Source organism: Gavialis gangeticus, unplaced genomic scaffold (genome assembly GCF_001723915.1).
Source record: "Gavialis gangeticus isolate Ggan-Ray unplaced genomic scaffold, GavGan_comp1, whole genome shotgun sequence".
In the NCBI taxonomy this organism is placed as follows: Eukaryota; Metazoa; Chordata; order Crocodylia; family Gavialidae; genus Gavialis; species Gavialis gangeticus.
The window spans coordinates 108161298-108174636 of NW_017728992.1; the positions used below are offsets into that span (position 1 = coordinate 108161298).

The 13339-nt window shown below is 41.9% G+C and overlaps 1 protein-coding gene and 1 long non-coding RNA gene across 3 annotated transcripts in view; one reads left to right on the forward strand and one right to left on the reverse strand.

Moving 5' to 3' along the window:
* The window catches only part of MEP1B (meprin A subunit beta), a 50624-nt gene that overhangs the window by 20161 nt on the left and 17124 nt on the right, over window positions 1-13339 (forward strand). Inside the window, 5 exon segments of the mRNA XM_019526735.1 lie at window positions 9146-9164; window positions 9355-9399; window positions 9500-9543; window positions 10987-11059; window positions 12207-12324. Of these exon segments, the coding sequence (XP_019382280.1) occupies window positions 9146-9164; window positions 9355-9399; window positions 9500-9543; window positions 10987-11059; window positions 12207-12324 (299 nt within the window).
* LOC109304256 overlaps window positions 1-13339 on the reverse strand; it is a 52126-nt gene that overhangs the window by 13741 nt on the left and 25046 nt on the right. The window contains exon 1 of one of the 2 annotated variants that reach the window (XR_002099320.1): window positions 6641-6758. The exons of the other annotated variant lie outside the window; for it this stretch is intronic. This is a non-coding gene — a long non-coding RNA (uncharacterized LOC109304256). Of the gene's footprint in view, window positions 1-6640; window positions 6759-13339 lie in introns of those variants that run through there. 2 annotated transcript variants of the gene reach the window in all.

The following is a 13339-nucleotide window of genomic DNA, read 5'->3' on the forward strand; positions in this document are numbered from 1 at the left end:
GGGGGGGGGGAAGGGGAATGTAGACCTGATGATTCATAGATTCATAGATTGTAGAGTTGGAAGGGACCTCAAAGAATCATCGTGTCCCGACCCCCTACCCCAGGCAGGAAAAGGACCGAGATGTAGCTGGTATATAGCAAAGTTATCTGGAGTACCAGATGTTAGGCAGGTTATAATGTGCCATAAATCCAATGTCTATATTCAGTCTGATTATTTTTGTATCCAGTAGTTTGATTAAGTTTTCAGGAATAATATTTATTAAAATATGATGTTTGCAGGAATAATATTTACCCAATAAATATCCCCACTCACACTGGTTATTTCACTGGAATTGGCTGGATTTCTGAGATTCCCCATAATAAGGATCAGGTCAAATTTGCTAGGAGCCAGAAACAGATCACCAATTCCCTCAACAGCAGCCACTGGACAACCATTGGTTTATGACTGTTTTCAGTTACTGCTGAACTGGTTACAAAAATAATTTGAAATAATTTGGTATGTGAATTATTTCTCACCTGTGTGTTCTGTTACCCACTATGAATGCAGCCTGGACTGAATTACACTGTTTTATGATTCTACTTTTGGAGGTTTTAATGCAGGTGTATAATTTTGTCTACGAATGAAAAAGTTTTGATCGTTGTGCTGGATAACTTGTTTGAAAGATGGAGTTTGGCATCTTGTATTGTTGTAAATGATTATAATGATTGGAACTGTAATCTTTCATTGACATATTTGAAGGCACTCGACAACTTTGAAATACAGCTTTTCCCTATAGGTGTTTATAGAAATCATATTATTTCAGCTTCTGAACCTTGCAGATTCTTCCTGGTATGTAGGTGTCCTTTACCTCTGTGAGGACTATTGGTGTGAGTTTCCAGATCACAGGAGTTAGTGAAGTTATAGTGGTAGATATAAGTAGCAGTAGAGTAATATTTAGTAATAGAGGGCTACTGACATTATGTAATTACAGATGGTTCAGCTGAAGAGAAATCTTCAAACTGCCTAGTCTGTAGATCTACAGTACTATATGATTAATTTCTCTGCTAAGGGCCCCAGTCTGATCTTTCTTCCATCAGTGTAAATCAGAAGTAATGAAGTCATAAAAATCATGTCACAACTACACCAGTAGTTAGGCTCAGAATTGTGTTCACCTGCAAGTACCCCAAGTCCTATGATTCTATGTTACAGTCCGTACCAAACCAAAGAACATTATAGTTCTTATCTTCCCAAGCTCAGCTGCAAGAAGTCTTTCAGGCTCCCTTGCATCATGAAGCCATTCTAGGAATCTAGCCACTGAATACTTGGTCTCTCCTCAGGGTCCCCCTGAGTTTGTATGTAAACCCAATTGTTGAATGACTTCTGACTCCTAACATTTGCCATCACTTGCAGAAGATATTGAAAGAGTAGGGAATGCAAAAGGTTCACCTGCCTCTTATCTGACCTGCTGTGGTACAGAACATATTTGGAAGGGCATTCACCTGCAAAGACAACCAAGACTGATGGGTCATAGGCTTATAGAAAAGTAAGGTTTCAAGATGCCAAGGGGAAATCTAATCCAGCCCCCTTCTCAATGCTAAACTAATCCAGCCAAGCACCTGTCCAACCTGCTCTTGAAAATTTCCAAGGATGGAGATTCCAAAACTTCTCTAAGTAGCCTGTTTCAACGTCTGGCCACCCTCTCAGTCAGAAAGTTTCTCCTAATCTCCAACCTAAATTTCCATTGCTCCCATTTCTGTCCCATATGGCCACAGAGAAAATCCCATCTTCATCCTCTCTATCACCACCTTGCAGGTATTTGAAGACCATTATTAAATCCCCCCTTAGTCTTCTCTTCTCCAGGCTAAATAATCCTAGTTCTTTCAGCCTTTCTGCATAAGTGTCGTTTCCCAGACCCCTGATCATTTTTGTCACTCTGCACTAGACTCTTTCCTATCTGTCCATATTCTTATTGAAATGTGGGACTCAGCACTGGACACAGTACTCCAGGTAAGGCCTCACTAATGCTGATTGGACTGAAGAATCACTTCCCTTGATTTGCAAGTTGATACAACCCAGTTTGCCTTTCTTGCAACAAGAGTACACTGTTGGCTCATGTTCAGTTTACAGTCCACTGTAATCCCCAGGTCCTTCTCTGCAGTACTGCAGCCTAGTCAGCATTTGTGCATGACATTATTCCATCACAAGTGCAGGACTTTGCACTTGTTCTTGTTGAATCTGATTGATTGTAGACTGTTTTTCCAATCTATCCAGGTCTGGATCCAAGTCCTGCCCTCCAAAGGATCTGCAACTCTACCTAGCTTGCTGAAAATTTGCTAAGTGTGTCCTCACTCCCACCATCTAGATCACAAATGAAGATATGGAACAATATTGGGCCTAGATCTCACCTCTGGGAAATCCCAGTTCATACTTCTCCACTACTAGATATTGAGACATTAAGGACCACTTATTGAGCATGACGATCCAAACAGTTATGGATCCAGCTTAGAGTACTTTCATGTAATCTGTATTTCCTTAATTTATTCATGAGAATGTCATGTGAGACAGCATCAAAAGCCTTGATGAAGTCTGCTGCTCTTCCACCTTCCACATAACCTGTCACCATAACACAGAAGGAAATCAGGTTGATCGAGAATGATATGCTGTTGCTGAATCCATGCTGACTTTTCTGATCACCTTGTTCACTTGTTGGTACTACACAGTAGACACCTGCTCTATGATCTTTCCAAGTATTGAGATCAGGTTGACTAGTCTGTTATTCCTCAAGTCATCCTTCTTCTCTTTTTTAAAGATGGGCACTAAATTTGCTCTTTTCCAGTCATTCAGGATCTTACCCGACCTCCATGAGTTCTCAAAGAGCTAATGGCTTTGAAAATTACCTCAATCAATTCCTTCCTAGGGAACACCCCATCCAGCCCAGCTGACTTGGAATCATCTAGCTCTTAAGTAATCCCTAACCTGTTCTGCCATTACTTTAGGCTGTTTGTCTCCTTCCTTAACTTTGCTGCCAACTGCACTCATCACCTGATACTTGCCCCTTTTTGTGAAGACTAAAGGAAAAAACGGCTTCAGCCTTCCCTGTATTATCTATAACCAAGTTGCCTTCTGCATTCTTTAAGGGATCTATAGTTTCTTTGATCTTCCCCAGGACAGCAATCACATTGGGATAGCTTGCTTCTGTGCTCATAAAAAGGCCTTCTTAAAGCACAGGCAGGCTCTTCTGGACTCCTTTTCCCCTTAGATTTGCTTTCTAGGGGATCCCGCAATGAAGTCCATTGTCTTCATTCTGTTGCTCTCCTTCCTTCCTCTCCTTAGGATTTTGAACTCTTATCATTTTTTGGTCACTGTCATCCAAATTGCCTTCCACTTTCACATTCTCAGCCAATTCCTCCCTGTTTCTGAGCAGCATGTTGAGAACAGCTCCCTCCAGTTCGTCTGTCTACCAACTGTATCAAGAAGGTATCCCCAACACACTCCAAAAATTTGCTTGTGGATTGCCTGTGTACTGATGTGTTTTCCACCCAGCAAATGTTCCAATATTTAATGTCCCCCATGAGAACCAAGTCCTGCGGTTTGAAAGCACTATCAATTGTCCTTCTAAAAATTGTTTAATGAAGGCCTCATCCACATCCTCTTCCTTGTTTAGTGGCATGTAACAGACACCCACCATGACATGCCCCCTGCTGACCTTTCCCCAGAGGCCCTCAATAGGCCTACCTTTCACTTTGTACTGAATCTCAGAACATATCTACATCACTTGAAAATTTATACGGCAACACCTTCTTCTTTTTCCCCTGTCTGTCCTTCCTATACAAAGTATATCCATCCATGACCATACTCCAGTCATGTGAATTACCCCACCACATCTCTGTAATCCCAATTATAGCATAATTATGTGATTGTAATAAGGCCTTCAGTTCTTCCTGCTTGCTCCCCATGCTTCTCACATTAGTATATCAACACTTCAGATATCTAACTGATTGTCCTATCTTCTCCCCAAGAAGACAGGACAAATTGGGCCCATGCAGGGCTGTAGTTCTGTGATCTAATTAGTCCTAGTGCATAGGACAACATTTGTACAGGCTTTGGGGCCAGCGAGTGCTCAGATGTCCCCAGCATTGCTGAGGACCTCTGTCATTGTTCTTGTTCTGTTCTTCCTTATTTCTGTCCCTCTGTAGCCTTCTTGAGGCCACAGCTATCCTGTTCTCCATCCTCCCAATCCTGCCTCTCTCTCACCTTCTGCTGCTGCTCCCCTTCCCACCCTAGTTCTTGCTATTCTTGCTCCTCCCCCATCTCATGATTCGGTGCATTCTTTACCTTTCCACAGCAGCTCCATCAAGAGGTCATCAAGGGCATGCTTCTTTCTTGCTTAAAGTAAAATGACCTTGTGGTCACGCTGAACAAAAAGTTTCTAGGGTTTTGTAATGCAGGTGCCTTGGACATGGAAGAGCTTGGAATAAGATGCACAAAGATATTTATGTCTTTTCTCCAAATGTTACAAGAGGACTTCCCCACCATATCTCTGGCAGTGTACAGCCACAGCTTGTAACTTTTATCATATTGGCTAAGTATAAATAGTGGGCTTGTTTGACAACCAGAAAATTGCATGACCCATGTGATAAGTTGTTAATGCTTCTAGCTCACCTCAGCTGTTGTCAGTTCTGTGCTATTAGCAGCCCTGAAGCTAACTGGGTTCTGTTAATTTCATGGTTGCTAACAGAGGTAAGGAGCTGTGAGTAGCAATTTAAGGAGTTTTAATGAGGTGTGGACAGCTAAGAGCAGGCTGTTCTGGTATGAAAAATGTGGAATGTTTAAATCAGGTTAAGAAGTGCCTGTAATACTGAAATCAGTGGGATTTGCTAATGCTACTCGGATGACTTAAATGGCTGCCCATCTTACCTCTGGGCATTTTAAATTACTTGGTATACCTATACCATCTCCTGTTCATTTTCATGACTTACCATAGCCAGAAGGACTTCAGGTAGAAAGTTTTTAAAGAATGGATAACAGTAAAATCATTTTCTGTAGCTTTTGTGTTAAAAATTCATTTAAAAAAGTTATAAAGAATGGGAAGCAGTTCAACTGTCATAGATTCATAGATTCATAGATTAAGGGTAGGAAGGGACCTAGTAGATCTTCTAGCCCGACCCCCCGCCAGGGCGGGAGAACAACAAAAAACCCCAAAAAGAGAAATGGGACTCAAACGAGTCCAGCCAGGTAGGCATCCAGCCTCTTCTTAAAGACCCCCAGGGTAGGGGCCAGCACCACTTCCCTTGGAAGTTGGTTCCAGCTCCTAGCCGCCCTAACCGTGAAGTAGTTTTTGCGGATGTCCAATCTATACCTCCTCTCCATCAGCTTGTGCCCATTACTCCTTGTTATGCCAGCGGGCGCTAGGGGAAACAGCGTCTCCCCCAAACCCTTCTGGTCCCCCCTAGTGAGTCTATAGACAGTCACCAGGTCCCCCCTTAGCCTTCTCTTGTGGAGGCTGAATAGGTTCAGGTCCCGCAGTCTCTCACTGTAATGATACATTGTAGAATTAGGTGCTTTAGCAATCTGTTGGAGCCACCAAGGTGTCTAGAATGTTTTTTGGGTTGGGTAACCCACTGATGATAAATATTTTGGAGGTCTTCAAATAGAAAAGGGAGGGGTGACAAAAGGCACCTTCCAGGCCTGGTACTACTATGGCCCCGCCCTTGTCTCTGGGCAAACTGCCCACCTTGCTCGACTGCCACACCTTGTTGATAAATGATTGAGAGGTCAACTAGGTGGGAGGCTGCCCTTTGTGCACCCAAATGACCGTGGGTGATCAGTACATGCTTCTACCACCCCAACATGTGTCCCATGCCTCGCCGATGTCTCACTGTGTGACGATACTCTGGCTCAAGGCCGGGCCAAACTGGACACACAGTTTTATCTTTATCATACTGCCCAGATTGGGGCCACACACATACCACCCCTCTCTCACCGGGGCCTCTTGCACTCCACTGGCTCTTACCCAGTTTCTTGCATGCTGCCTATCCAGACCAAGCCATACTCACTCCACCCTACTCCATGAAGATCCTCTGGCTTTGCTCTTCACCCTTCAGTCAGCCCTGGCATTGTCTTTGGGGCCTATCCCATGACCTTCACCCAAATGGGACTGAGCGATTATTCAACTATGGGCCTACTTCACCCCAGCCCCTCACTGGACCACTACGCCTGTCTCTCAGACCACAACTCTGCCTCTTACACTAGGGCCTAGGGTCTTCCACCCCTTAGGACTCAGCCACTACTCCCTGAGCTTAACTGGCTCCACAACTCCACCCTGCAACTCTCAGGGCCTGGGGTCTTACACCTTCTTGGGCTCAGCTTCTCCTCTTTGAGCATGCCTGTCTCACCTCCAGAGTCCAATACCCCATAGGACTCAGGCGCTTCTCAATAAGCTTATCTGAGCCCCCGACTCTCCTAGTAACCCACCTGAAGGTGGGGGCAGGGGTTTAGTCGCCCTGACCTGCCTTACACCTGGGAGGTTCTCAGTCCTGGTATTTATGTGTCCCTGCCCTGCCACAAGGAGGACCACCAGGCCTCTATCCCAGCAGGGTGCAGTTTTAGGTCATGCCCAAGACAAATGAGGCCTCCTCCTTTCCCATAGCCTCACCCTTACCTCCAAGATATTCCTGGAGCAGGAGCTCCACTGGGTGATGTTACTCCCCAGGCAGCTGAACACAAACTGTTCTGCTCTTATAACAGAGCTCTCCAAAATGGCCACTCTTACCAGCCACCTGGCAGCAACCTGCTCCAGCCCTTAAAGTGACAGACACCCTAAACATTCCAGGCTAGTAGTTGAATGCCTTCAAAGTATGTGCAAGAGCTTTTTTGGAGCTTTATAACAGCATATGTAGGAATGGAAGAACATTGTTAGTTACCAAGATGGTCCAGTATGGCTTGCTCTGTAACATTTGCAATCATCATTTTCCAGATTAGGTCAAGACAAAGAACAACCATGATAAACTACTTAGATAATCAGTGTTTTTTCACATGTCCTGCCTCCTTCCACCTGCATGTTAAACCACTGCTGAAAAATGAGGGCAAGAACCACAAGTATTTTGCTCATGAGGGAAGAACTGAATGACCTAAAAAGCAACTGTGCCAGTTGAATGGACGCTGACAAAAATAATCCATTTTCACCCACCCCTGGAATGGTTTCTTCCAACAAGGACAGTGCTACTAACTCCTGACATTAGCAAGTTCTGCTACATGTATCTTACAAGCTAATCATTAACAGTATTATAGTCAAACTATTGCTGCATCTGGCCCTATAATGCAAAGGTCATGTTGAATGAAGGAACATATTAGAAAACAATCATTAGCATTCTGTATGCAAGCCTGTAAGATATGGGACTGTCATGTAGCTGTCATGTAAAAATCACTAAGGCAATGCTATAAAAATGATACTGCTTAGATAGTGGACTTCATATTTTTCTCCACTCAGTGAGCACAGGGTCAAGCCCATAGTGGTGAGCTGGAACAGAGACACGACAACCACTCTGGAAATCTCTCACATGGCTGTTGCCATGGACCAACACCAACTGAATCCCACAAAAGCTGAATTCTCCCTGACTTCACTGCCATTGGCTATCAGCCATAACATCTCCTCCACTCCTTCCCTCCTCCCCCTGCAAACACTAATAAAAATAGCAGGCACACTTACCAAAATAAGGCTTCATGACATCCCCTAATGCAAAGGCCAGCTGCAATCTGGCTCTTAGGAGGTCCTTAGAAAACTCTCCAAAGACATTAAGAAGGAAGGATTATCAGGGACATTAGCAGTATTTTGTTAGTGTGCTTCTGTTACTAAATGTAAAATCATTTCAGATTTAAAAATATATTGTTTTCCATTAAGAAATGACAAAATGGGATAATTTTGGTAATTTCAAAATATTTTCCCCCCAAGTTTTCAAACCAGAAATTCTTTGAAACTCCTGTTTTCCTGCAAACACATTCAGTTTTAACAAATCAGTATTTTCTGACAAAAAAAATGTCAACACATTTCTGATCGGATTTAGTACTACACAGATATCTGGTATGCTCCCATAATTATTTGCTTTTGCAAAATACATGATTAGAGTCCTTTTGAAAATTCTAGTTATCATATTTACTTGCCTATTAACAATGCAGATTACCTGTAGAACTGATGGAGGCAAATATGGCTGTGGATTCTGAAGACCTGATTTTTAAGGCTTCTGAGGACTATAAGATACCCTTGACTTTATCTGCAGCTGAAATTATGGGAGTGTGTATATATACATAATGTGACTTTGGAAAAAATCAGACCCCCCATATAGTACATCCAAAATTGTGTCAGGAATAGATTACAAATTATTTGCACAGACAAAGTATAACAATGAAAGCAGAGACCTTAGTTAAAATAAATCTCTCTCAAATTGGACTCTATTCCTGCATAGTATAGTGTCTTCTATAGCTGGTTATCTGCTACTGTTTCTGTGTCTAACACTATTAAATCTTAAGGGTTTTTTTTCTTTCAGTTGTGGCAACCCCACAATTTACAAAAAGAAGAGTTCTCCTTAGAAACAGAAAAGGGGCAAACAAGTTACTTAAAAAAGATATTTATGCCTTATCCTATACTGCAGTGTTATTTGAAATGTAATACTCTAAAATGAAACCAGGTGTTCTGTCTAATATAGGAATATATTTTATGGATTAGTTAGAGCAAAGAAAAATGCAGTATGTATATTTCACTACAGTTTTGCCATGAAATGAAGCCAGCTAATGACAGTATGGAATATTTAAATCCACAAAATATGGGTAGAAAGAGAACAGAAAACTGGACGGTCTCTAGACACCTGGATTCTATACTCTATTCTGCAACTGAATTGCTGGGTGTCCTTTGCAAAATATTTATTTTTCTGTGCTTCAGTTTTCCCATCTGTAAACTGGGGACACTCATCTTCTTTAGAAAGTGCTTTGAGATTTGGGAAAGATTATGAATCCACTTATTCTAGTGTAGTTTTATCATAGACTATTATGACAATGCCAAAGGTGGCCAGCAGTAAATGCTGTGAGTTTAGCACATTATTCTTATTAAAAGAGGAATATTAATAGCATTTCCTTTCATGCATCCTCATATTATCATCTTTTTTTCTTCCAGCCTACTTCAGAGACATTTGGTGAGTACTGTTTAGAGTTCTATTTGTATGCACTGAAAGCAGCCAACAAAAACAGCTGCTCATAAACATAAATGGGACAGACACAGATTTATAATTACTGTTACTGTTATTGCATTAATTTTCACACTTTGTGAAGATAATAACCAGGGCTAATGTCCTATCTCATTTGTCTTTTATTTTTCCAAAATAGATGTTGATGGTGGAATTGATCAGGATATCTTTGACATCAATGAAGGTGATTTTTTTTATTTAGTCTTGTAAATATTTTTAAAATTTCATTGCGAGTCTGGGAGATTACTACTATGTCTGGGTATTAATCAGTTCCTCCTTTTCAGCTTTAGGACTGAACCTTTTTGAGGGAGATATCGTGTTAGATGGGGTAAGTTCTAATGTAAAATCTAAAATGAGAATGGTGCCATTGACTTCTGCAATATAAAAATACTCCTGATCTGAAAATGATTAGCCCACCCTCTTTGCACTAACAATAAATGTTGTTAATGGAACAATGAAATGAAACTGTCTAGGGATGGATCTGTACAAAATGTTGTAGAGAATGAGTGTCTTGGTAAAATTGCAGAAACATTATCCAGAGTGAAAACAAGTCAGCCAGTAGATGATAATTAGCTTATTTTCTTTACTGTGACTTATATTTGTACTTACCAGAGTATCAGCAGCATCAGTCACATGCAGACAGGTCTGGCTGAGATATGCCTCATCTATCTGCACATTACGTATTGTCAACTTCTGTAAGTTGCAGATCAATGTTGCAAATCCTTCTTCCTCACGTAATTAGCCCTATTGAAAGTTCTGTGAAAGTAGATCCTTAATGACTACCTCACTCATCTAATAAACTGAAAATTACATGTATATCATGCATTATATCTCAAAAAGGCCCGGGGGAATCCTTTGAACGTAGCCTGCACCTGGTCCCCTTGAAGTCAACAGGACTTTGCTCTTGCCTTTACTAGAAGTAGGTGACCATTCATTACTACTTAGGATGGCCATGGCATTTTTAGAGGGACACTTGGGACAAGCGTTTAAAACAGCACTGTCCTGATGAAAGTGGGACATATGTTTATTCTAAGTAGTGATGAATAACTACCTGCTTCCCATCCCTTGTCCCCTGCCTCAGCTCAGACCAGAACTCCCAGTCCTTTCCTATGTTCAGTTGTCCTCTCATCCCTGCTCCCACTCTCTGGTTCACTCAGCTGAGACCCAAACTCAGGAACAGCTGCAGGTGCCACAGAGTAAGGGGCAAAATGGAGCATCTCAGAGTGTCCCATTTTGTGCCAATAGTGCGTCAGTGAAATGTAAAGGAAGATCTGGTTAAGGACACTGGAACAAGTTTGGAACGGAACCTTTTTGAAGGAGAGATTGTATGAGATGGGGCAAGGTCTAACATAAAATCTAAAATGAAAATGGTGCCATTGACTTTTACAATATAATGAAGAAAGGCCTGGCATTGTGAAAGTTAATGCCAAGCAAGTAGTACTTCAGATTTCAGTGTCTTATCTGGAAGCCTGGAGCTTGCATACTATAGGAAATTTAGCTGGGGTACCTCAGGAAAGATTTAAAGCCTGGGCAGAAACTGTTGAGATAAGGCTCTGGTTCTGGGAAGTCAAGACATTTCCAAACTGAGACCTAGACTGCTGAACCATCTTCCCCATAGTTTGAGCTCCCAGAATTATTTGTCACATACATTGCACCATTTTGTAAGACCTATGACTTACACTGCAGTATTGATCTACTAAACTCTTCTACTTCTAACCCAAGTATAATTCCTTAGTGAACATTTTGTATTTATGTTCTTTCACACTTACAGGAACGAAACTCCATTATTGGTGACCAGTATAGGTGGCCCCTCACTATCCCATATGTCCTTGAGGATAGCCTGGGTACAGTATTTTCCTTTGAACAGTGTGTGTGTGTATGCATGTGCATGCCTATCTGTCTGTCTGTCATCTGTTTTGGTTGAAAACAACACCAGTTTTAAATTCCGGTTTGTTTTTGAACGGATGGGTCTAATGTGTAACATTATATAAAAAGGAACTGGGGATTTTTTTTTTTATTTAGGAAATATTAATTTTCCATTTGTTCAATCTAGTTTTGACTTAGAATTATTTGGTTATTAACATCTGAAGGGGTTTAAGCCAAGCAAGTCTCTTAGAGGAAATGACCCAGACATGTTAATATTCAGAGCTGGAACAATTCCTGGGTGGTGTTTGTAATCCAAACCCTCAGTTTGCTTTGGAAGGAATCTGAAATCCTTACAGTTTTTATTTGGTGCTTGCTCAGATAAACCCCACAGAGATGCATGAGAGTTGAGAGCAACTTACAAATAATACATGCTCTTGCTATATATATTACACACACATATACATATACACATACGGGAACGTGTGTGTGTGTGTATAAGCCCGCTGTCCCATGTTAAGTACCTGTGACGTATCTGAGACTAAAAACAGATTTCAGATTTCTCCCAAGACAAAGCTTTTTACCTTGAGAACATATAGAAGTACAAACCCATGGTCCCTCTTTTTCTCTAGGACAATCTGAGCTAATTCAAGTAAATCGCCACAAAAACTGCATGGTTGTAAATGACTGTACTGTGACTGTTTTGATGCGAGTTAAAGCCTGGGACAATCTGACCCAGGATAAACCTTCACATCTGTTTTTAGCCTGAGATAACACTTTTTCTTGGGACAATCCCAGCTAATTCCAGCTAATTACTATTCATTTCAGGGACAAGTTGTATATGTAAAGGGCTATGCCACTACCAGGTTTTGACTCGGATCAGTCAGAACCGACTCAAACATGATATATGTTTTTACCCTAAGAATCACCCCTAAGCTATGCATAGGAAAAGAGACTATAGTTTTCCAAAGGTTTGATTCTTAGGATCCTTAGTATTTTTTAGTCCTTAATCTGGCAGGACTCCCAGTGATTTTAATACAAGTTTGACAAAGGAAATCCATATACAAACTTACCAAGAACCTCAGTTTGGTGATATATTAGTAAGAATGTTGTTTGTTTTCCCTACAGAAATGAATGCCAAGGGGGTTATCCTCAAGGCATTTGAACAGTATCGACTGAAAAGCTGTATTGACTTCAAACCTTGGGAAGGTGAAGAGAATTACATATCAGTGTTCAAGGGACGTGGGTAAGGGGAAAAACATGTGATGATTTCTCATTGCATTTGATTGTGGCAAGATGTTTCCAAAAAGAGATTACTGAATACAAGTCTTTACCTTACCTTTTCTCAAATTTTATTGAAACTTATAATTGTCCAAAACTTAATATGAACCTGGAAATGTTTACTTCTTATACTTCTTTGAAAACATGAGACCTAATGAGAGTTGTACAATGAGTATATGACTGAATTCTTAGAGAGAAAGTTGTTCTTTGATGGTGAAAAATATCTGAATGAAATCATTTTTTCTGATTGGCCTTTGGAAACACTGTATTTACTGAATTAGAAGACAAGGTGTTTTTCCACCCATTTAACATGGAGGCAAAAGCCCTTCACCATACAGTTGAGTACCAGGCAATGGGGAACAGGCTGCTGCTACATCCGTGGCCCCAACCCGGGATTGGGTCAGGGCCGGAGCTGGAGCCACAGCTTCTGTCTGCCCCCTATTACCTATGCAGGCTTCACCACTCCTCCCCTGCAGTCCCCTCTCCCCTCTATGCTGCTACTCCTCTTCTTTCCCCCTCTGCTGGGCTCCTACTTACCTTTGCCTCCCATCCCCCCTATAGACCCTGTGAGCCCCCCTGATCCTGCCAAACCCTCCTTGATCCCAGCAACCCCCCTGGGGACCCCATTTGCCCCCCCCATCCATCCCTGCAAACCCCACTAGCCCCCAATTCCCTAAGCCCCCCTGTGGACCCCATTTGCCCCAATTCTTCTGTGGACCCCTCTTGCCGCCATGATTCCCCAATCTGCACCATGGATGTCACCTGCCCCTCCCATTTCCCCAATTCCTTGTGGACCCTGCCTGCTCCAGCAATCCCTCTCATGGACCACACCTGCCCCTCATCCCCCTTCCGCTGCACTGACTTGATTGCTTTGGTGTTAAGCATTTTTAGACAATTCAATCATGGACCTTTGAGAGCTGCCATCAGCTAACGAGTTCAAAATTATAGATGGAAGAGGAGGAGAATGCAAGGAATCCCTG